This window comes from Pinus tabuliformis, chromosome 3_1 (assembly GCF_031772625.1).
Source record: "Pinus tabuliformis cultivar Carrire ecotype Pingquan chromosome 3_1, CPIR1, whole genome shotgun sequence".
Classification (NCBI taxonomy): Eukaryota; Viridiplantae; Streptophyta; class Pinopsida; order Pinales; family Pinaceae; genus Pinus; species Pinus tabuliformis.
In genome coordinates, this window is record NC_142301.1 from 791,901,513 (window position 1) to 791,925,711 (window position 24,199).

At 37.7% G+C, this 24,199-nt stretch overlaps 1 protein-coding gene across 5 annotated transcripts in view; it reads left to right on the forward strand.

The window, feature by feature from the left end:
* LDA (limit dextrinase) overlaps positions 1–24,199 on the forward strand; it is a 433,493-nt gene that overhangs the window by 133,028 nt on the left and 276,266 nt on the right. For 4 of the 5 annotated variants that reach the window (XM_089411946.1, XM_089411948.1, XM_089411949.1 and 1 more), the window contains 5 exons: positions 1,072–1,192; positions 10,562–10,652; positions 10,757–10,850; positions 11,034–11,129; positions 11,535–11,675. The exons of the other annotated variant lie outside the window; for it this stretch is intronic. In XM_089411946.1, coding sequence (XP_089268072.1) covers positions 1,072–1,192; positions 10,562–10,652; positions 10,757–10,850; positions 11,034–11,129; positions 11,535–11,675 — 543 coding nt within the window. The remainder of the gene's footprint in view (positions 1–1,071; positions 1,193–10,561; positions 10,653–10,756; positions 10,851–11,033; positions 11,130–11,534; positions 11,676–24,199) is intronic. 5 annotated transcript variants of the gene reach the window in all.

A 24,199-nucleotide genomic window follows, 5' to 3' on the forward strand; every position in this document is an offset into this window, starting at 1 on the left:
AGACTCAAGACATGATCTAGTATGATGAAAATACATAGACTCGATACACTAGGACTTAAGACATTACCATCGAATCCCACCCTAGCTTTGGGTGAATGTCTGGGAGAAAAACTCTGCCGATTATCTATGTTTACAAACACACACAGTTCGGGGAGGTTAAAAATTTCCTTAGGATGAAACTCGATAGCAAAAATTCTTAAGCTTACCTAGGTTTTTTACATGGCTTTATAGTCATACTAGAATCATATTTACAATAAAGGCCCACAAGGCTGCAAAATTTGGAGTTACAACTTTGATAAACTGATGAATGATGATGATGAATTCTAAATATGTGACTGCTCAAACATGATGGAATTCCTTTGCAAAAATGTGTACTGCTATAGGATAGTTGACATGGAGTGGTCAACATACCCTTTCTAGGCATTGAAAGAAAAGGACGCAAGGAAGGTCACCCTGGACTAGGGAGGGGTGCTAACCACCAAGATGGAGGGGAACAAGAGTACAGTCAAATGCAGTTAATCATCCAATTTAACCTGTGATCCACACTAGAATGCCTTTAACCTTTAAATGAAAGCACTTGTATACAAAAATGGCTAGCATACCGTATATTTGAAGACTCACCTTCATTTGGTGAACTGGCTAGATGAAATAAAATACTGACGGGAGAATGGCTGATAGGCATTTGAGACTGGCTGTCTCCGGATGACGGTGGGGCTGCTGGCTGGTAGGCTGGATCAAATGGGGGGAATTTTTTAGCCTAGGTGTTACACACAAGCTACTGGATAACACTGATAACTTACCACAAGATGGAAAGAGTGCCTAGGGCATCTCCCCCCTGAAAGAAAAGAAAGGAAAATGACATAGTAGGAAATAAGGGTCTTGTCATAAAACGTATATGCTTTATTCTGAAATGTCTTGTCAGTAATCTTACATTTTTATACTATTCAGTAAAGCATTTGGATTTTTGCAATTAGAGTTATGGTTATTTTAATTACATTCCCTTGCAGAATACATTGCAAAAATATTGGAGAATTGTTGTTGTAATTGTCACTTACATATTACTCTCAATAGGATTCTGCAGGTGTGTGCCATTTGAAGAAGTTGGCTGAGTCTGGTCTCACACATTTACACCTGTTACCCAGCTTTCAGTTTGCTTCAGTTGATGACAATAAAGAGAACTGGAAGTTTATTGGTGGGTTTAATTCATATTTATGTGTGATGTCTAAATGAAAAGCAAAAATAATGAAAGATACTCTTTCTCATCCCTTATTTTTTATTTTCCTGGATCTGAATTTTGGATAGGATCTAGGTCTTAAGAAGGAAATATCAACTGCATATTCTTTTCTCTTGTACTATAAAGAGAAAATAGGGGTACGGTCTACTAGTAGATATTCTTTGATGAATGCTTCCCTCTTTGAAAGTAAATTGCACAGAGTATTCTGTTTTTATTTCTGCTTTAGTAGTTCTCAGGAAGAGGTTATGAAATTCACTGTATATACCCTTCCACTTTTTGCAATTCTGATTGTAAATATCTTTATGTAAATAAAAAGGCACACTTATCAAAAAGAGGAAATATAAATATGGCATTCAAGTTTGAGAACAGGCTCAAAACAGCTGAAATGTTGGGATTTAATATAAAGTTTTGAATTTTACTTCAGTAAGAAAGATGAAAACCTTGCTGCATTGCGCCACTTTGGAATGAATGTCAAAGACACTCTACTATTTAACAGTCGATGTTTGTCAGAAGGAAAGAAGGCAAGTTCATTAATGGCATGCAGCTACTTTTGCAGATTGAAATGCAACTATTAGTACTATGAATTCCAGTTGGTCAATTAGATTGTATGTTTGTCACAAGGCAAGTAGAAGGCAAGTTCATTACTGGCATGCAGCTACTTCTGCAGATTGAATTGTTACTTTTAGTACTATGAGTTCTGGTTGGTCAATTAGATTGGAGGCATTTGTATGGTAAAAGGATGGTGAATATTTTGATGTTTTTGCAATTTAAAATAAGTGCAAATTAGACACAATGGGTTCTTTCCAACTCCTTATTTATAGAAGATTGAGAAGGCTTTACCCAGAATCAAGATCTGTAGGATGCTAGCAAGTATGAGTCAAAATGGGGAAAGTGATGAACTTATTAATTAACTGCCTTTTACTATCATAGGTAAATTTTTTGAAGCTAAATAGAACTATGTTGATATCTAGATCCTAACCTCCAAATTTAATAGTAGTGCCAAAAACTAAAACCCAAACTTTTAGAAAATAGATTGGGAAAATACTAGCAAATCAATGTGCAATGATCAATCATGCATAAAAAAACTCTAGAAGTACCGTGGTAAAAAATTAACCTAACCTGAAAATAAGCTTTACCAAGCTTTGAACGAAGGTCTTTGTTTTTGAGATCTTTTGCAAATTAACAATGCTTCATGTCTTCTTCGAGACAGTGAAGCAAAAAGAACTCAAATGAGCTTTAGTGTAAGTGGCATTGGCTAGGGAAACTCAGTCCCTCAGCTCTGATGCCATGTTTAAGTTAGAATAGAAATGCCATAAGGAAAGTGGAGTAGCTGCAAAATGATCACATGAATCACTAGGGGCTTTAACACAAGGTATGGCGGGTATCATTGATATCCAAATTAAGCAGTTGATCACATTAAAATAACTCACATATTGTGTACAAGGCAAAGATTCAAAGATGTGGGAGCATGGTTTAGGTCAGCTTCCCCAAACCCATAAAATGTGTGACCCGAAAACCCACCTACTAACCACCAATGTGGATTATAGCTTCCCAGCAAGGGTGAATCATTAATGACTTTCGTGCTCAAGCCTGACCACCATAATCCCAACAACAATTGTATGTGCAAGGTGTTGCCTCAAAATCTAGCAGGTCTTGTGAGAGGGCTCACAAGACAAGAACTAGACCAAGGGACAACAATGAGATGGAGGCCCACTGTGACCACAACACTCCACCTTTTGCTCTTTAGTGGAATTTCACCATAAGGGAGGCTTCTTGGTGTTGGCCACCTAATAGATATTCTGAAGCACTAGTTCAGAGGTGACAATTGAATAGGCCCCTCTAAGATACTCAAGCTAAGGACAAGGTTCAATTCTACAAGACAAGGAATAGTGCACCTTAGACGCAACTTATAAAGGGACTTGTATACTAGGGGTTTTTTATGTATGACTCAAAAATAGCACAACTAGGCATAAAAGGAGAGATGTTGAAATTTGGTAGCTTAGGGAGAAATTCTTTCCTTTGGGAAGCCCTTCTCACCCTAAGGAGACCCTACTAGCCCTTGGATGAATTTAATTTGCACATGGGAAAATTATTATTTTAATGTTGGACCATGTCACATCAAAATGTTCGAGCTAGCCTAGAGGAGGAAATTCGACCCCCACAACCTCATATAAATAGACATCACTTGGCATCACTTTGAGGCATCACATCACACATTCATCCTACTTCATTTGGTTTGATTAGCTTTGAAAATTGCAGGTTTGAGCTCACAAGTGCAAAGAGGAGAGAGAGTATTCTTGTTGACTATGTTGACTTTTTTGTTTTGGCACCTTTGACCAATGTTGGCCTTAGGGTTTTTGGGCTTGGTTTGACTTGGGATTTGGATCTGTTCTTGGAAGCCAAATTTAGGAGAGAGGTCGAGATTTTCTAGGCACTTTCACCACAGTTGACTACAGATATAAGGCAGGTTTGATGGCAGATCTATGGTAGGTTTGACTACATATTGACTTGGTGCGTTGACCAAATTTGAAGTGAAGGTGACCGAATTCTTTGCTGCCTTGACCGAACTTTTTGGAGCTCTTTGATCATTGATTGTTGACTGGTTAGGCAATGTTGACTGCTATTGACTTTGACCAGAAATTGCAGATTTGACTTTTTACGATATTTGACTTTTGGTCTCATATTTGATTGGATATTGGCTGATTGGTTTGGATAGTCCAGGCTTTGACCTTTAAGTTGTTGATGTACTTGGACTATGGATCTCTTTGCTAAACATTTTATGACAATCTAATAGAAGAAGAATTTGGAAAGGGTTTTCCCCTTTGTGGGGTTTTTCCCTTTGTGGGGTTTTTCCCTGTTCTTTGACCAAAATATTGTGTCTCTATTGTTCTTGGTTGTCTTCTATTGTGCATATGGTTTACTTTTCTATCTACAATTGCCTACTGCCAGTGGATAATTGATTGCTATTGGAAGAAGAATTGTTATAAAGTGATTTTTACAACATAAAATAGTGGAAAATTGACAAGGGAGAAGATTTGTTATAATGATATAATCAACAACAAGATCCACAAACCTTCAATTGATCCTAAGTTGAAGCCTTAGTGCTAAATTAGGGTTTTTTCTAGCCCTAGAATTGCCCAAGGTTGATGACATCAGCTCTAGAAGGGACTCCTGTCCATGCAAATTGCTAGATTTTGATGTTTTAAGGCTCAACAAGATAGAACGTCCTTCAACCAGTTCAACGCTTATGCCCTAGTTGAATTGGGATTCAAACCCTAACCCTAGTTGCTTGCCTTGAAGGGCCAAAATTCTCAGGGTTCGAAAATTTCAAGGCCAAAATTTTAAGAGAAAAGTAAGATATTTTTGAATTTTTTGACTTTTGACCATGTATGTGGAAGCCAATACGTACTAACTACTTGGGTAAGTAAAATTACTATGGAAATATCAAACACTTGAAAGGAGTAAGGGGGAACCCGAAGTTTCCACTTTCAAAACCCTATCTATCACTTCAAGAGAAAAGCTCTCTAGGAGGTTCTCAAGGGATGCTCATGATTGATAATTAAAGAATGCAACATTTCACCAAAATTTTCATATAAAGATATGCATTTAGACAAGAAATGTAGAAACCCTAGCAAAAATATATTACATATAATAACCATAAAAGGTATTCAACAGTAAAAGTACTCACAAGATATCAGTGAACAATCCATCTTTATCCCAAATTGATGTCTCCACAACAAGGTCTAGTATCGAATAGCAAAAATGTATAAAGATCTCATCTCCACAAGAGTAGCAAGCTACAAGAGCTAGGCAAAAATCTCTCAGAGGGCCGAAATAGTCCACAAGTGATGATGAAATGAAATGAATGAGGCAACCTTTATTTATATGAGGTCTACCTCATCTAATTTTAGCCTATGAAGTCCGTAAACAAGTTTGATGATGAGTAAACATACAATTCAAATGAGTGCATTTCCCCAAGGGACACACCTTTTCATGGTGGGACCAACTTGTCCCTTTTGAGCCTACATGAAACCCAAAAATAAATTTTATTCTATTTTGATTTCCATAATTTTTCTAGACCGATTTAGGAGGTCTTTTAGCATGCAAGAGTACTTCTTGATGCTACACAAAAATCAACAGTTTCAGTGTAGGTGATCCCATCCTAGCTAGCTTCTATTTGATTTCGGTGGTGAAAGATTCCATCCTAGTTAGTCATCTCTTTCTATCTACTTATCTGCTTTAATTGATTGATTTGATATTGGTTTTAGTTAGCTAAAGGGTGCGGTTTTGTGGCTTATTGAGGAATGGATGATTGATGAGGCCTTAATATGTAGTCAAGCTACAGTTAAGTCTGCGACTCTGCGGCTTGGTAGATGAAGTTCGAGTTCTATTAGGGCATGGTTTGAGGCTCGGTCCCTTAAGCAAGTGGTCCTTCGGCTCAACACATAGCTCTGTTTCCGTAGCCACCCACAGAAGATGGTTTGGACCCTGAGGCAAGTGATCTTGCGGCTTAGTGTACACAATTTTGTTTCTGTGGTCACCCATAGAAAGGAGGTTCAAACTCTAAGGCAAGTGATCTTGCGGCGAAATCGAAGACTTTGTCTTTGCGACTGCCCATAGAAAGGAGGTTTCAGTCCCTGAGGCAATGGTGATCTTGCAGCTAAGAACTTTGTCTTTGCGGCTATCCACAGGAAAGGAATTTGGTCCTTGAGGCAGTTAGATTAGACTCTGTTCAGTAGATAGTAAATCAATATAGGAATCTTGGATTGACATAGCTTATTTATAGTTACATAATGTTTACTAGACCATGACATTTCAAACAATATTGGTGAAACTATTAGTTGGATACTGTTGTCGCACAGAATGTCTAGGCACCACGAAAACGGCTCAAATCGGGGTTTGTCACACTAATCCCCATATCACTCCGTTTGAGTTGTATCCTAATAACAGACTAAGGGGGGTAGACCCTATGGAAATGGAAAAATGAAAAATTAGTTGGGAACCAACCAACTTGGGAGACACAGCTAAGCAACCAATACTTGCTTTAGATTGCACAAGATTTTAAAGATTCAAAATTATTTGAAGAAAGTGATATCAGTGCCTCGTGGAGTCAACTATCTTGCGAAGAAAATAAGGTTCAAACAAAGGATGAGAAACTGCTGCTAAAAAGACTCGACTCTCTCATATGCTAATACAAAATTTAAAACTATGTGAAATGCAGGGACTTGGTTAATTTTAGTTAAATGAGGGCCTAAAATTATTTTTGAAATATGTCTTAAATGTTACTTAACTTGAGGCTTAGAAAAGTGGTGATCTAAATGTGAAAGCAAGTACTTATACTAGCACTGCAAAATGTAAAATCTGCACAAATAATTACTGAAATGCACAATGGACTGAAATGTAAAATGCTGGAATAAAACACCTTTAAATTCAAAAATTCATTTGTATGAAATACTCAATCAGAGATCATTATATGCATAAGTAAAACTCGCATGAGCATGTAAAAAAAACAAATGTATTTCTGAAATTAAACTAAGTGCTTAAACTCATATTACATCAATGAAATATCAGTCTAGAAATCTGTTCTTAAAACAAGTGTTAATACCAACAATATATTTTAAATCAGCAGTCTTGTAACCATGCAATATTCAGAAATTTCTATGTATAATAACAAAAAAAATTAAATGACAAACTGATAATTACAGTTCAGAAAATTTATGAGTTTAACTCTTTCTGATCTATTAATGTATTTGATCTAAAAAACTTAGAAATAAACTACTGAACAACAGTAAAACAATTTTCAGAAATTTGTTTGCAAAAGTTACTGAAACTAACTTCTATTTCAACAATTATACAACAGTGAAAATGTAAATTAAATCTGCTGCTAAATTCAGAAAATTTCTGAGTTTAATTCTTTCTGATCTATTGATGTATTTGATCTAAAAACTTAGAAAATTACTAAAAAACAGTGAAATAATATTCAGAAAATAGCATGCAAAAGTTTTTGAAAGTAATTATATTTCTAAAATGTAATGCAGTGAAAGATGCAAACTAATTTGCTGCTAAATTTCAGATAACTAAAATTTTATGTTAGTATTAATCTTGCTTTCAATTAGATCAATGAAAAAGCTAAGGGTTTAGAAGATGTGCACCAGTTAGCCCCTAGGGGCTTGAAGACACTTGAAGATGGGCTGCCCAAGTCACTGAAAATTCTCCAATGCAAATGCCAAACTCAGAAAATTTTGAGAAAAATTTGTTAAATTTTTTTTTTTGGGAAATTTTAGGAAAAATTTAGGAAAGATTTAGTGAGAAAATTATGGTGAAGAAGGCTGCAAAGATGAGACTTGACGGTGGAGTGATAGAGGCTAAGAATGAGGCTGGAGATGGCCAGCACTGGGCCACAAGGCCCTAAAAAAATTTGCCCACGATCCTTTTGAAATTTATCGTCAACCTGCAAACAAAATGGAGATGCCCTTTGGGGCTCAGATCTCTCTCCGGAATCCACAAAAATCACTTGCAATTTTTCAGATTTTTTTCCTGTACAAATAAAAAATAGAAAACCCCAAAGCATGTATATACAAAAATATGAAATACCCAAAACCCCAATGAATTAGAAATTTGCTATTTACAATTCCGCATTAATATTCTATAGATCTAATATCTATAGATCAAAGCCCTCTATTAGCTAGATTTAAACAAATTTTTGCACAATATTTAGAAATAAGTTTGAAATTTTAAAGAGGCACAAACCCAAGAAAAACCCTGCAAGTAAAATATTCTATAAAATGACTTCAGAAATTAAAAAGATAGTGGACTCTTTTAGATTCTGTAAACTGAGAGTTGTTGGTCTAGCTGAGGACTTCCCCAAACACCCAAATTCTGAATGATAACTTCTGCACACTTAAATCTGCTTGTTAGATTAATAAAGCTCTAAAAATTGATCATAAAATTATCAAGAAATAGAGATACCTGCTACTTTTATCAAATTAAAATGATATTATAAAAAACCCAAAAATTTGTGCATGATACCTGTACACAGATAAATCCTCAAAGGCTATTAACCAGCAAATGCAAATAAAAGCAGCAAGTATTAAGAACAATATTACCACATAAATCTGAAAGAGGAACACCATGATCTGAAACCCCAAAGTCTTTGCGTTTTATTAACCAAAAAAAGTTACAAGAGTTTTCTTAGAGCAAGTACACGATTCAGAAATCGGATGAAATAATGGAGAGAAGCCTCTCATTTATAGAAAAATTCTCCAACGGCTAGTTGGCTTGATCCCCGTCAAAGCAATCTCAACCGTTGATGAAGATCAAATGATCTTTTAATCATCACTGTTGAAATAAAGTTACTTTTTGAGGAAATTCGAATTTCACTTTTAATTAATTCAAAAATGATTATTTTTAGTTAATTGCCGCAAAAAATTGACTTTGACTTAACTACTATGGCCCAAGGGTTCAAAATATCTTGAAATTTTCAATATTCCCTTGGCCGGGGACCTCCAAAAATTAGGAACTTTAAAACCCACGAATTTTAAATGTTGGAGAATTTAATTTTTTCTAAGACCTAAATTAATTAAATTTCTGGCTTTAGCATTTTAATTTATTTTAGCTAGAAATTTTAATTAATTGACTCATGAGGGGATTATTAATTTTTGATTTTCCAACCCTCTAATATTTAACTATGGTTTCTAACTATGAGGAATCATGCATTAAATTTTTTTTACCTGAAATATTACAATTCTAAGCCATGAAGGGGGAACACCCGTTCATTATAGACTCTCAATAATTACCCATTTCTGCGACACAAAATATGATCTAGTAGACTGAGTGAATTGTAATAAAATAATCTAACCAAATAGTTAGAATTATTCCCAAATCACTTTTACATAGACTCGATAAATAACACTAGGACTCATTTAAAATCCTTACGACAAAATCCACCCTAACATTGGGGTGAGGCTAGAAGGAAAAACTCTGCCGATCATTCATGTTTAGAAACACACATGAATCGGTGAGACTAAAACCCTCCTAGGATAGAAATCATCATCAGAAAAATAAATATACCTAGGTTGTTACATATTTTTGGCTTACTAGGATCATTTACATTATAAAATTCAGAATGGGTTTACAAAACTCCAGTGTACATATAGAAGATAATGATGAATCTTTGGATCATCTGAATGCTCGGACATGATGGAAATCCATGCGCGAAAAAATGTACAGCTATGGGGTGGTTGACATGGAGTGGTCAACATATACAATCTCTGTTACATTGGGCAATCAACCCTAGGTCAACTGTTAATGTGATTTTATTGGATAATTATATTGCTGCTGAATTTTTATACTTGTATACCGAAAGGGATCCTACTGTTTATGAATACTACCATTCATGGTGTATTAAGTGAAGCCCAATAGAAACCCTTAGGAAAAGATTTCCTTAGGATATTACAATTGACCAAGTTTGAATTAGTTGTAACTAACGAACAAATGCTCAGATCGAGAAAATTGTACATGGCATGGAATCCTCTCATCATACTCTATAATATGATACTCGTTGAAGAAATAAATTCGGCGTAAATCATATATAGATGGACATTAGTCGACGCGTTTCGAACCAACTAGTGTGGTTCATCGTCAGGACAAGTTGAAGAAACAGATCCAGCTTAGCATGATAAATAGTCTGAGCAGAGTCTCCAACGGCTAAATTGACTAACAATATGATACTCATTATTGCCATTTGTCAAAGCTGGGTTTGTCACATCTTGTACCTGGGTTTGCGATGTTATGTCCTGAACAGGGCAAACAAAGAGAATTACCAGAGGCATATGAAGCTGGGCTAAGAAGAACTGTGATATCCCCTATTTTGTGAGCTACTATGGAGTTAGCCTTTAGCCCACTTGGTCCCTTGGGAAAAAAGGGGCTAAATGGTGCCGGAACCACTTTTTGGCATATTATACTTAGGAGATACAGATAATAGGTGGATAATCCTTAAGTGTATATTTGAGGTGGTTATGCCATTTTTGCATGGCCATTTTCAGATTACATATTTGCTCCATTGGATACATGTTTGATGCGAACTTAGGGAGAGCTCGCTAAATTGACCTAGTTTTTCCAAAGAAAGACTTGTCTAATTCATAGGTAGAGGAAAGAAATCCTGCTGCTTGTGGTAGAAAGAAAGGATCATTTGCCACCATAAAATATAATGTTAGTCTTTGGTAATCGGCTTTCATAAAATTCATGAAGTTAAAAACCTGCATTCTGCATACTCACTTATTTGTCAAGGTATGCCTAATATATATTGCCTTTCTTTGATCACCTCAGATGAGGAAAGATTGGCTTCACTAGCTCCGGATTCAGAGGAGCAACAAGCTCAAATCGTCGCTATTCAAGATGAAGACAGTTATAACTGGGGGTATTCCTTTTACTGTCTTTAAATTTTGGAAAAATGCTAACTTGTGTGCATTTGGTTGTAACTGGAAATCAACTTTCCTTATTTGCACTGTATGGACATTGCAGATACGATCCAGTCCTTTGGGGTGTGCCAAAAGGGAGTTATTCAACAAATCCAAATGGTTCATCTCGTACATTGGAATTTAGGACAATGGTTCAGGTATGTGATCTGTTGGAAGAGATGGCTTATTTAATTATCTACAAACAAAAAATATTAGTTTAGGTGTGATCTATGACATCTTGATCTAATAATAAAAGTTTCTGTGTTGTTTGTTTTGTTGTGAATACGTATTTGGCTGTAGATTTTTTGATTCTCATGCTGACCTGACTTTCTTTTTTTAAGGCTCTAAACAGTATTGGTCTACGGGTTATAGTGGATGTTGTCTACAACCATTTGCATGCAAGTGGACCAAACGATAAGAACTCTATCCTCGACAAGGTTTTTACCTTTCTCCTTATCTTTTATGTTTCTATATATAGTTAGAACTTAATTTCATGAATTTTGGCAGTTGACTCTTAGAGTTCTGTCTCTTTGGGAAATGAAATCACGGGACAGCCATTCAAATAGTGCTATTATTAAATGAGGATTACACTGACATATTCTATCAAAATGTAAACTTAAGGAAGCTAGCTATTGGTGTTCATCCTATTGTTGTGACAATTTTTATTGATATAGAGGAAAAAATTCTTGCCTCTCTACCAAGTTCATTTCTATCAAAACTATATGGGTTGATGGAGAAAAGCCTTTTGGTACAAGAAAGTTATTATTATCTGTTTTGAGAAATGAAGATTTTTGCCTGGCTATTAACTGAGTTCAATATATCATGTCAAGAAAAATCTATAGGTTGTTCCTGGCTATTATTTGCGAAGAAACACAGATGGGCTTGTGGAAAACAGTACATGTGTGAACAACACCGCCAGTGAGCATTACATGGTAAATCGATTGATAATTGATGATCTTCTTCTCTGGGCAACAGAGTATAAGGTAATGTGAATGAATGCTTGGCATGACATCTATTTTGAAATTTTCTATTTACAAAAAGGCTAAAGTATGCCATTCTTTTTTCTGACGAATAATCTAATTTACTGTTCTGTGCAACTTAAAAGTCAAAAATCATGAAATGCATATCAGTTAACCTTGTCACAACAAAACCTTCCAGGTGAGACATGAAGACATTTTCTTTGAAGTCTCCATTCAAGAAAATAGTCTTCACATCCATTTGATGAACTTTCCAACCTTTCTGGGCTGCCAATGAATAGAGAATCAGATTGTGGCCCATTTCGCAGTGGAAGCAAAGGTGTCTTCGTAATTGACAGCTTTTTGGGCAAATCCTTTTGCCAGGAGCCTTGCTTTGTGCTTGTCAAGTGAGCCATCTTATTTGTACTTATTCTTGTAGATCCACTTGTAGCCAATTGGTTTGGTTCCAAATGGAGGGTCCACCAACTTCCATGTTTCATTCTTTATGAAAGCATCATACTCCTTTTGCATTGTTTCTTTCCATTCATCATGAGAAGCAACTTCTTTAAAGGAAGTTGGTTCAAAATTAGTAGAAAAATTCAATTCACAATCATAGGAAACATCCATATCATCAATTGAATCATAATTATCTACATCACCTTCATCTTGTTTGGTAGAACTTTTGGTTTGTGTCTTTTTGGCCTCATTAGGATGAACACTTTCAAGTGTTTTGGTGTGCCATTTTGGGGAACCTTTCTGAGATGGTCTAGGTTGCTTAGTTGATTGAGATGTAGATGCATCAAGATTTAGCCTTTCAATCCTCTCTATGACATCACTCAAAGGGTCTTCCTAGTCTGAAGAAGTGGCTGGAATATCATGAGAGGGAGATTGTACTTTAGAAGGAAATTCTATAGATTGATCCAAGATAGGGATCCCCCCTTCAAGATGTGGAATCGCATTCTCAAATTCATGATAAGTTTTTGCGTGATTGAATCTATCCAAATGATTAGGTTGCTGCTCAACAGTGTTAGTTTTGGAAGATTCAAGAAAAATCACATCATTAGAAAATACGACCTTCTTATTTACCTCATTGTAAAGACGATATGCTTTGGTGGTATCTAAATAGCGCAAGAAGTTGCATTTTAGACCAGGGCTGCGGGGGAGTGCCCCCCCCATCTCTTGCTCTTGAAGCACACTCCGAACAGAAGCCCTTAGGGAGCAACCCATGGAGCACGCTTTCGAATCGCTCTCGTTCGATAGCAATTTTTGGGAGCATGCTCCATCCAAAAGAAATTTTCTCCCTCCCTAGTGCTTTCACACGTGGTTAATACTTCTTTTGTAGAGAGGTGTTGGAGTACCTATAGCTTCATCCACAACGTTAAAAGAAATTGCCTCAATGAAAAATGAGCAACAACTCAGAGGAGGATAATTTGGAGGGTGGAGCCTTACATTTAGAAGAGTTGGAAGCAAACTTCTTTTCTTTTCTTCTCAAAAAAAATTCCACTCTACTTTTCAACACCCTTGTAAAAGTTTGCGACAAAGCTAGTGAGAAGGAAAAGGGTTGGAACAACAAATTCTACATGCTCCCATTGTAAAACAACCTACACTAGTTCATATACTTGTGTAAGAAAGCATCTCTACAAGATTATGCCATGTGATGAAAATAAGACTGTATGAGTCAAAACTTGTGATCAAGTGTTAGCAAAAGATAGGAATAGATATAGAATAATATCTAGCTGAAATACAATTCCCTCATACAAACCAAGGGTTACCTTCTAGGGCAAAAAACCCTAAATTAACATAATTTTTATAGTTAGATTTTCCGCCTATTGAACGGTCCAGATTGACTACAAAATTAAAATATTTTACAAGGCAAAACTCCCTTGCAACATTAGGGGGGTAAGCCCCCCCATACCCCCTCGTCAAGAACTGGGATCCAAACGTGACCGAAACAAGACCTCTGAATCAGGAAGATAACCAAACTCCACACCCAACATGATGATAATCAAGATGTTGTAACTTATGGACCTATGGTTGATGAAGATTATAGCTACTAGATGATGGATGTTATATAGCTTAGTCCATGTTTTTATGCTTTTTATAACTAATTCATCATTTTACGTGCTTTTGCTGACATGTATGCATCTAAATATATAAAAATATATATCATATAAAAATTACTCCCCGAAATTGCTCCCGACCTGAAAGCTTCTAAAAATTGTTGCTCCCCACTCTTGCTTCCAAGCAACCTTGTTTTAGACTCCTTGCATCAATCTTGCTTCTTTCTTCCTTGTGAATCAAGGCATAGCAAGTGGAACCAAAGATCCTAAGATGCATTATCGAAGGAATGTGGCCGTACCACATTTCAGAGGGAGTCTTATTTTTAAGAGCATGAGAGGGACATTTGTTTTTTCCATATACTGCACACAAAATTGCATTAGCCCAAAACTTCGACTTTACATTTTTGAAAAACATCATGGATCGAACCATATTCAAAATAGTCTTGTTCATTCTTTCAACTACACCATTTTGTTGAGGATTGTATGGAATATTGCAAGCCCAAGGAAGGCAAATTCGTCCCACATTGATGAAAGTACCTCTAGCCTTGAAAATTACTTCATAATTTCATACTTCCCCAAGGAAATCTCTTGTAAATTCCCGAAGGGAAATTCTCTGTGAATCTCCTCCTCCAAGCACCACAAATTAACTTTTGCATCCCTGTCAAGTGGTAGGAAATTCGACCTAAGTGATAGCCTTCAATCCAACCAGAAAATCCCTGTCCAAACTCTAGTTTAATTATAAGAGAATTTCCTGCAAAAACGCAGAGCCTCTTGTCCACTCTTGCTCCCACATGGTGCTCCATGGAGATACCTCTGGACCCAAGAAATGCGTACCGCTAAGTAACTCCTGTGATGATGCCCAAAGGAAACTCTGAATTGAGCTCCCCAAATTTCCTCACTAGGGAGACACTCGAATTTCTTCGAAATGAGGGTGGAATTTCCACTCAGAAATTCCTTGTGCTAAGCAACATGGTCGTCTTGGCTAAGTAGCTCAAGGGAACAATTGTTAGATTGTCAAATGATCAAAGATGCCCAAAAGTGAGAACCCTAGGCTCTATTTATAATTTGTTGGTCGTTTCTCTCCTTGTGGCCCTCACTCTCTCTCTCTCTCCCCTAATTTGCACTTCCTTCTCTTTCGTCTCTCCTCCAAGAATACGAGTTCCCTCCTTGGGTCGAATTCTCTTTTTTGTGGCCCCCACATTCCACTAGAGCCACAATTTTTCCCTTTTCCTCTTAAGTCCCAATGCCGAAATTGCATCCTCTCCCAAAACTCATCTCTAATGCTGAAAATCAAAATTGGGGATATTACACTTGATCAGGTAAGGGCCGAGTTGGTGTGAAGGTGACAAATGACTTATTTGACTCAATAAAAATTCTTTTTACATGATTCAAAAGCCCAAGAAGGGTCTCATAAAATGGACAATGACTCTAATGACTCAATATAAAACCTAGAAGTCCTCAATGGGGACTTTGGCCTAGAAAATGATGACCCAAGCATGAAACCCATGCTTTAATAAGTCATAATAATAATAGTAAAAATTTATTTCTCTTTCTTTTGATAAATACATTTTTTTTCCCTTGGAAAAAGTCGTAATTTTCATTATGGGAGAAAATTACATTTTGTATATGCTGAGCATTACTTAAGTGAGGCATTGCCTGTTCAAATAAAAAGATAAAATCTTTTGTGCATTCCTCCACGCAGGGAGCGAGCTAATTAGAAAGCAACAAAAATAGAGAGCTACTGGCCTCTTCGTAGAGAGGATATGGTACTATAACATAAGTTCTGTATAAATACTTACAATATAAGCAAAAAATATTAACAAAAACATTTAGTCCCTTGCATGATGCTTCAAATGGATTCTGGGTCTATGAAAGGTATGTGATAGTGTTGGTAGGCAACACCATCCTTTTCCTCGCAAATCAACCAAGTATCGTCATCCCTGAGCGCTGCTTCCTTGGATAAGTGATCAACAGCTGAGTTCCACTCCCTGTAAATATGTTGACAAGTGAAAGAGTCAAAAACCATAATAAGTCTATGAGTCTCATCCAGAATATGCTTCAATGAATATGCATTGCAGATGTGTTTTTGTTGATCCAGTTGACAACCAGTTTTGAGTCACCATATAGTTGGAGGTTTGTGCATTGTTTATATAAAGCATATTGGATGTGGTATTTTGCAGTTGTGAGCTCAACATAGTTATTTGTTCCTCTTCCCAAACCCATTTGTATTTTGAAAGAGTGAGAACTTGATAAGTGTAATATAGCTACCCCCCCACAACCCGATTCCTGTGCCGATCCGTCGAAATAAGCCCATGGAATGGAGATATTGATGACTTCTGGCTCGATATTCCTGTGTTGTTGTTGAGAGGTGTTGTCAGGAATCGAATGATAATCGGCTAAAGTTTTGTTCAGTATGGAATTCCAAAAGGGGGGCTTTTACTGAAATATAATTTGATTCCTAGCTATCCATAATGCCCAACAAATGAGCAGAGGTATATCCCTTTCCTTGCTTGTAGTATCTTTACACCAATTATTCCATGCATCCTTTATGTTGTTGCCGTGCCACCGCCTGTGGGTGGAGAGCGTTGAGAGGAAACATTGCCATAGCTTTTGAGAAATAGGGCAATCCAGAAAGAGGTGATTTGTATCTTCATTGCTGTTCTTGCACAGGTAGCACCAAAAAGGCTGTGAGAAGGATCGTTTCATCAGGATTGCTCCTGTCGGGACTTTGTTGTTTAGTATAGATCACAGAAGCAACCTCGTTCTTGGGGCTGCTTTTAATTTCCACAATAGGCTCCACCAAGGCTCAAAGGCTGGCGGTTTATAAGCATCCATCAGAACCAGAGATCCTATCTTAGGGGTATAAGAGCCATGTTTGGCAAGAGCCCATATGAGCTCATTGTCTCCTTCTGTGGTCTTGATATGGGCCTCTGTTAATGCTGTAATGTAGTCTCTCCAGTCTTGTTGCCAGGGTGGGGGAATGTTTAAGGCATTTCCTGATTTCCAAGCCTGCTATGTTAGAGAGGATCGGCCATTATCAACGATGTGACAAATGTGTGTTATACCTTGATCAGTTGAAGCGAACAAAGTTCCTTCTACAAATTAATTACTCCAAAAGACTTGGAATATCAAGATATCCATTAAGGATATAAATATTATATTAAATATGAATAAGAATGAGAATGATAATACAAATGAGAACGAGAGGCTTGCTTATATACCAAGCAAGTGTCTCTTCATGAAGAGTCATGTCTCATTTAGACATGCCTCTTCAACCTAATTACTAGTTAACTAATCATTATTACAATTTATCTTTGTTATTTATATTTATATTATTTATATATATTTTATTTGTTACATTGCCTCCTTCCTCAAAGAGCTTTGTTCTTAAAGCTTGTCGATGAAAAAAAGCTTGATCTCTTTTTCGGCTTCAGAAGTCTTTCTGTCTCGGAATAGTCATCCTCGTCGATACAAGTTGATATGATCTTCTTAGTGACAAACAAAATTGTTGCACCGACAAGGGATCAAACCATCCCAAATCAATCTTCTGTATAATACTCTGATCACTAGAATTTTGTAACGACTTGTTAGCATAAGATTGGATTGAGATTACATCACTATTATCTGGAACATCAGTTTGTTGTTTCGATTCTGACTGGTTCAAATATGTAGCATGGTTGATTCATCTGTTCTCATGATTCGGATGTCGATATGGAACTTTTTTGGTTTGATTTCTCCTTACTGGGCATGTGCCAATTTTTATATTTTCTTTTGGCAAAGATGTTGTTGAGATGGTTATGGAACATTCACTTGGGATGTTCATTGTCTGAACTGCAACATCTACGTGTGTCGTTTCTTCAACTGACTTGTCTTCTTGAGTTGTCATATTCACTGGATTGGTATTTGTTGTTTTGTCATCAACTTGAATTCCTACATTTGATACTTCTTTCTCGATAAATGGTTGTACCTTGTTTTCTAATGACTTCTTATCCTTCTTAAGTTTTTTAATTTGCGTCAATAATTTTTCACTATGGTTTTTAAGTCGAGAAACTTCTTCATTTTTATCAATAGTGATTTTGTCAATTTCATTTTGCATATTTTGTAATACTTTTTTACCTTCTTGAGAAATTAGTTTTGAAATATCCGATATATCTTCTGGCGTTACTGAATTATGTTTCAGTGTAACATCGTGAAGTGTTATTTTCTTCTTCTTGTAAGAAAATGTTAAAAACTTTTTCTTAGTATTTAGAATAAAGGAACCTAGAGTTTTCATCCGTGGTGATCCCAAAACAATGTCACTATCGTTAAAACACAAGGTTTTCACGGTGAATTTTGAGGTAAAAGTATAATCTCCAATATTTATGTGTAGATTGCTTATATTGTATTGTTTGTCAAAAATATTTCTTTCAACTATATTTGATTCAGGAATCACCAATTGATTAGCACATTTAGGACTAACATAATTACTTCTTTCAGTAGCACTGATAGAGATTATGATGTCTCTTCTTGCGAGTGATCCTTTGATGTTAAATAGTGTGCAAACACATGTACTACGGGTTTCAGGAAACCTTTCATTACTAGTCTCCTTTTTTGCCTTGATGTTTTTACGTAAACAATATGTCAACTGGAGCTATTTTAATTATAAAATATCGCTTATTTCTTCTATATATATTTTTCAAATATTCTCCTTTAATGTGGATTGTTAGAACTTGAATACCCTTTTATTAAAAAAATACTCCTTTATATTGTTGCCCTCTATATATGTATGTATTTCTTTATGTTAAGACCCCTTTTCAAAATAACTTTATTATCTTATAATAATAATAGTTTCACTTCTTTTTTTTTTAAATAATAAATTGGTCCCTTTTTTATATACTTAGTTACTCCCTTGATAACTTTTAATGTCACCCCACTTAATATAAACTTTTATGATGTCACCACACTTAATAAATATAAAGGTCACGTCTTTTCATATGACACGGTCACGATGTTCACAATACTTTTTAAGTAAAAAGTAATATTTATCTTTCACATAAGAGCTTTTGTATCCCTGTTTTTTCTTTAACTTTTAAAATACCATGGGCTATTACCATGGGTTGTTTTTAAAACCTCTTGTAAAAAGTAATATTTACCTTTCACATAAGATCTTTTGTATCCCTGTTTTTTCTTTAACTTTTAAAATACCATGGGCTATTACCATGAGTTGTTTTCAAAACCACGGGCTTCTCCACGTAAAAAGTTTTAAATATACTTGGTATGAGATTTTGTATCCGTTTTGTTTTTTCTTTTACTTTTTCTTTTCTTCCTTTTTTTTATTTACTTATATTTATTTTTTTTGGTTTTTTTGTTGTTGTTTATATTGCCAAAGGCCTAGAAAAATGGAGAAAAGGAGAAACTCCCAAATTCTGAGGGAAATGCTTCAATTGTACGGCAACACGGTTGACGAATTTCGATAGCCAAGGCCCTGGATCGGAGAACGAGCTCCATGCACTGGTTAAGCAACCTAGAGGACCGAACTTCTCTGATCCCAAATGAAGCGAACAAAGTTCTTCTACAAATTAATTACTCCAAAAGACTTGGAATATCAAGATATCCATTAAGGATATAAATATTATATTAAATATGAATAAGAATGAGAATGATAATACAAATGAGAACGAGAGGCTTGCTTATATACCAAGCAAGTGTCTCTTCATGAAGAGTCATGTCTCATTTAGACATGCCTCTTCAACCTAATTACTAGTTAACTAATCATTATTACAATTTATCTTTATTATTTATATATATTTTATTTGTTACATCAACAATGTGTGTTTTTCAGCTCCTCAGGAAGTCTGTGTGCATTGCCACAACCAACCCGAGGGTCTTCACCTATGTGCACTAGGGAGCCGGATTGGAATCTCCAAGTCAGTCCATTTCTTAACAGGTCCATACCATTTGTTACTGCCTTCTAGATGATAGATATGTTCCCAATGGGTTGGTGAGCATGTCTAATCCATTCAAGTGGGTTTGAAGGGGTAATATATTTAGAAACGACAACCTTCGTCCATAGACTGCGTTTGTTGAGTAACTGCCAACCAAGCTTTGCTACGAGTGCTTCGGAGAAAGTGTCCAATCTCTTTATCCCCCATCCCCCCCATCGTCTAGGCAGTGCCAGAGATTCCCATCTTGTCCATGCAAAAATTCTCCTTGTTTGTTTCCCCTTCCATAGAAAACAACAACAAATGTTTTGTAGCCTGTCCAGTATACCTCTGGGAATCTAGGCCAAAGTCATCCAATATATAGGTGTTGCTTCTAAAACTGCTTTGATCAAGATCAACCTGCCTGCCCTTGACAGGTATTTATGGTACCATATGTTCAAATGCTTTTCTATCTTAGTAATCAGCCAAAGCCAGTCAACTATTTTGTAACCATATGGCTTCAGGCGATAGCCAAGGTACCTCAGACCTTCCTTTATAGGATGGGTAGTAAAGGGGAATCTCTTTAGGGCGAATTGTAGTTCGTTTTGGGTGCATCCGGATGCTGTTATAGTGGATTTAGTTTCGTTTATCACCATACCCGTGGCTTTTTGAAAAGTATCAATAGCTTGGTGAAGAGAAGTAAGGGTGCCGATTCCCCCGTTGAGGAATATGAGAACATCATCAACAAAGAGCAAATGAGTCAATACACAGGTGCCAGTGATTTAGATACCCTTGATTCGCCCCTGTCTGTGGTCTTCTCCTATGATTTTGCTTAGACCCTCCATGATAAGAAGAAAAAGAAAGGGGGATAGAGGGCATCCCTGTCTGAGGCCCCGCTCTGCATGAAAAAAGGGAGATGCCGATCCATTAATGAGAACGCTGTAAGGGACATTGGTGATACATCTCATGATCCACTTAATGAAGGTGTAAGGAAATCCCAAATGAGTTAATAGGATCCGGAGGTATAGCCAGTTGACTCTATCGAAGGCTTTAGATAGGGCTATCTTCAGAATCATTCCTTTTAGTTTCCTGAGCTGTACAAAATGAAGGAGTTCTTGAGCAGTGTCAATTGCCTCCTGTATTTGCCTATTTTGTAAAAAGGCAAATTGTTCATGGGAGATGTGTAGGGATAGTATAGGCTTTATTCGATTGGCAATTATCTTGGCGATAATTTTATATAAGCAGTTGCATAAGGATATAGGCTTGTAGTCTTCGAAGGAGGAGGGCTTGTCAACTTTGGGTATAAGTGCAATGAAAGTGGATTTTATACCATCCGTTATCCTTCCACTCCTTCTGCTCTCCTCTATGGTTCACAGGAAGTTTGTCCCTAAGACTTCGAAGAAGGCGATATAAAATTGCATTGTCCAGCCGTCTGGCTCGGGGCTCTTGTCCTTCTTGAGCCACTTCAAAGTAGCTTCTAGCTCTTCTAGGGAGACTTCTTGTGAGAGTTCCTATTCTGCCACCTGGTCAACAAAACTGGGAAAGAGCTGTGCAGTTCGCATCACTTTAGCCAGGGTAGCATTAGGGGGTGCCTTGTAGATATCTTTGAAGTGTGTACACGCCAGTGCTCTCAGCTCCCGGAAAGATTGTATTGATTGTCCATGTGTATCTTTAAGCTCCCAAATTGTGTTAATCGCCTTCCTCTCGTTGGCATGTTTATGATAAAATTTAGTGTTGTCGTTCCCCTCTTTCAGCGAGATTGCTTGGTTGCGAAGTCTCCTGCTCTCTTCTCTGTCTTTTAGAATTTGGGTCCTCTTCTCCAATGTTGCAGTGTATTTATCCTTTTGTTCCTGAGAGGCTATGATTCCTCCCGTGTCCTCCTCAATAGAGTAGATTTCTTCCTCTATTGTTCTGAGAAGATGCTCTTCCACTTCCCTTTTCCTCTTAGCCCAGATCTTGGAGAGGGACTTCAACTCCTTCATATTAGGCGCGAAATCGTTCATGTGGTTGCCTGCTGAGCCAAGAGGGTTAGCCTTCCAGAATTCAATCACCATTTTTATGTAGTCCACATCTTGTAGCCATGTGGAATTAAATTTGAACGAGGCCTTTGGTTTGTCATTTTCATCCTGCAGCTCTACGTAGATGGGTCTGTGATCAGATAGGCCTCCAGAGCCAACCCATTGTTTGATGTGAGATCCCCTATTGAACAAAAATTCTTTCATGAGGAATCTATCAAGCCGCCTGGCCAGGCTTGCCTCCCCTGATCTGTTGTTCCTCCAAGTGGGTTGTAATTTGGTTGAGGGAAATATCAATTAAGTTGTGGTCCTCCAGGAGATTTTCAAAGAATACAGACAACACATCCACCTGAGCTTGATTGCCCCATGATTTCGCATACCCCAAGGAGAAGTTCAAGTCCCCCCTATGATGATATTATCTTGCTGGAGGAGTGTTTCATTAAGTTGTTTTCTCCAAAAATCGGCTCTATCCTGACAGGGACCATATACATTAATGATCTTGAAGTCTGCTTCAAGAGTGGGAGAGAAGATGTCTGTGCCCAAAAACTCATGTCCTCCCCAAACTCTCAGAGTCTTGATGGTTCGATTGCAAATACCCAAGGTTACCCCTCTAGATCTTCCCATGGCATCTAGGGAGTGGAAAGACCAGGCTGGTAGCCAAGATTCTAGAAGGGGAGTGATGGTGCTAGCAGGGCCAAGGGTTTCTTGAAGGAAAATAATGTCTACAGCTTCTGTAGCAAATAGACACTTAAGGGCTAGTTTTTTATCCGGGCTAGCCAACCCGCGACAGTTGAAGGAGAGCAGCTTCATGGAGGGGGGATGTTAGGGGTTTTCTCTGCTCTAAGAACCCAGTCAATGGTTTTCTATTTGCCGGATGCAATTTCCTCCCAGGGAAAATTTTAAGGATGGAAATTTATCTTAAAGCTTAGAAACCTTGGCGAATCCCACTAGTCCATAATATGAAATCTATAAAATGTTTGGAGATTTTTTAAAAATATTCAAATTTATAATATTTCTATATAGTCTGTATATCATTTTTTGGAGATTTTTAGGGTAAAATAATTTCATTCTATAGCCCCCCTCGCGTGATGCTTGGCTTTGGAAAGTGAGGAGGGACAACCCCGAGATTTGGGGAGAGAGGGAGTAGAGTCTATCCCAAAACCTATAATGTCGAGGCCCTGTGAGTGCATTCATGAGCGAAGGGGGTAACGAGATTCCGAAGGGTAGGGAGGGACAGGGGATGTGGAGGAGGGAGCCTCAGAGAGGGAAGGTTGGGGAAAGGAGTAAGCAGGAGGGGGTGGGGCTATGGGGCAGTGCTGAATGACAGGGGGTTGGTGGAAAAGTCAAGGAGGATGAGACAAAGGATGAGTAACATTGAGGGGAGCAACTAAAGTGTCTGTAATCCAGTCTTGTGGTGGAAAAGTAGTATAAGAAAAAGAGAGTGGAGAATTAATCGTACCCGTGGAATAAGCATCCCCTATAGCTGCCCAAGCTCTTGTCAGAGGTGGGGAGGGAGGCCGGAGTGGAGCTTTCCCACTCTTCTTCCTTGCTTCTTTCTGGTGCACCTTGTCTGCATCTGCCAGGATTTGGTGTGGCTGTTCTTCCACTTCCATGACTATTTGAGATTGTTCCAGAGGAGTGTGAGCATCTTGGTCTTTGCCCGCCGATTGATGGCTCCTCTTGTTGATCAGGGGGCAATCCTTGTGTACGTGTCCAACCTTGTGGTATCTTCGACATCTGTAGGGTAGACCTTCATAATCCAGTGGCTGCTTCCGAGTGTATGTTCTCCATTGTATGGTAATATATTCTTGTAAACCTCCCCTGGTGTCCATATGCACCAGAACCCTAGTGAATGCCATCTTGCCAGTGGATAGATAGGATTTATCGTATTCCATGTATGTGCCAAGTGAGTTCCCAAAACGACGGAAAATGTCTTCGGACCAGAAGTGTAGCGAGAGCCCTGGTAATCTGATCTAGATAAGGCCAACACCTATTTTCTCTGTATCTGGATCAAAAAACAGTGTCCATCGCTTCAGGAGGACCGGGGCATGCTCAAAGTGCCAGTATGACGATAGGACCCAGTTCGTGTGATCTGGCCTGGTGAAACGTAAGGCAAACCACCCCTTCACAAAGGTCTGTACTATGGGTAGGTCGGCTAAGTGATGCCCCCAGACCTCTGAGACCCATGTTTTTAAGCGAGCCGGCTTGTAGTTCTGTCACTGAATTCTTTCGACTAAAACCCTATCTGCAAAATCCATTGTATCGCCTAACTGGATGTCCTCTTTGAGCCTGAGAAAGGTATCAACGGCTTTAGACCTAAAGCATCTGGATTTCTTGCGAGGCCTCGCTCCAGTGGCAGAGTCTTCCTGACGATCAGAGTTGTTCTGAGGTTCAGGGGGGTTCTCTAGGGGAGGGGATGGGTTGACAGGGAGGGCGTTCATAAAGGGGGAATGTTAGTGAAATAGCAGGAAGGGGGAACATATGTGCGTGGCGTAATCAAGGGGATTGCTGAGGAGGATGTAACGGGAGGAGCGGGGGAAATACCAGACTGGGAAGGATGGGAGGTTTGACCGGAG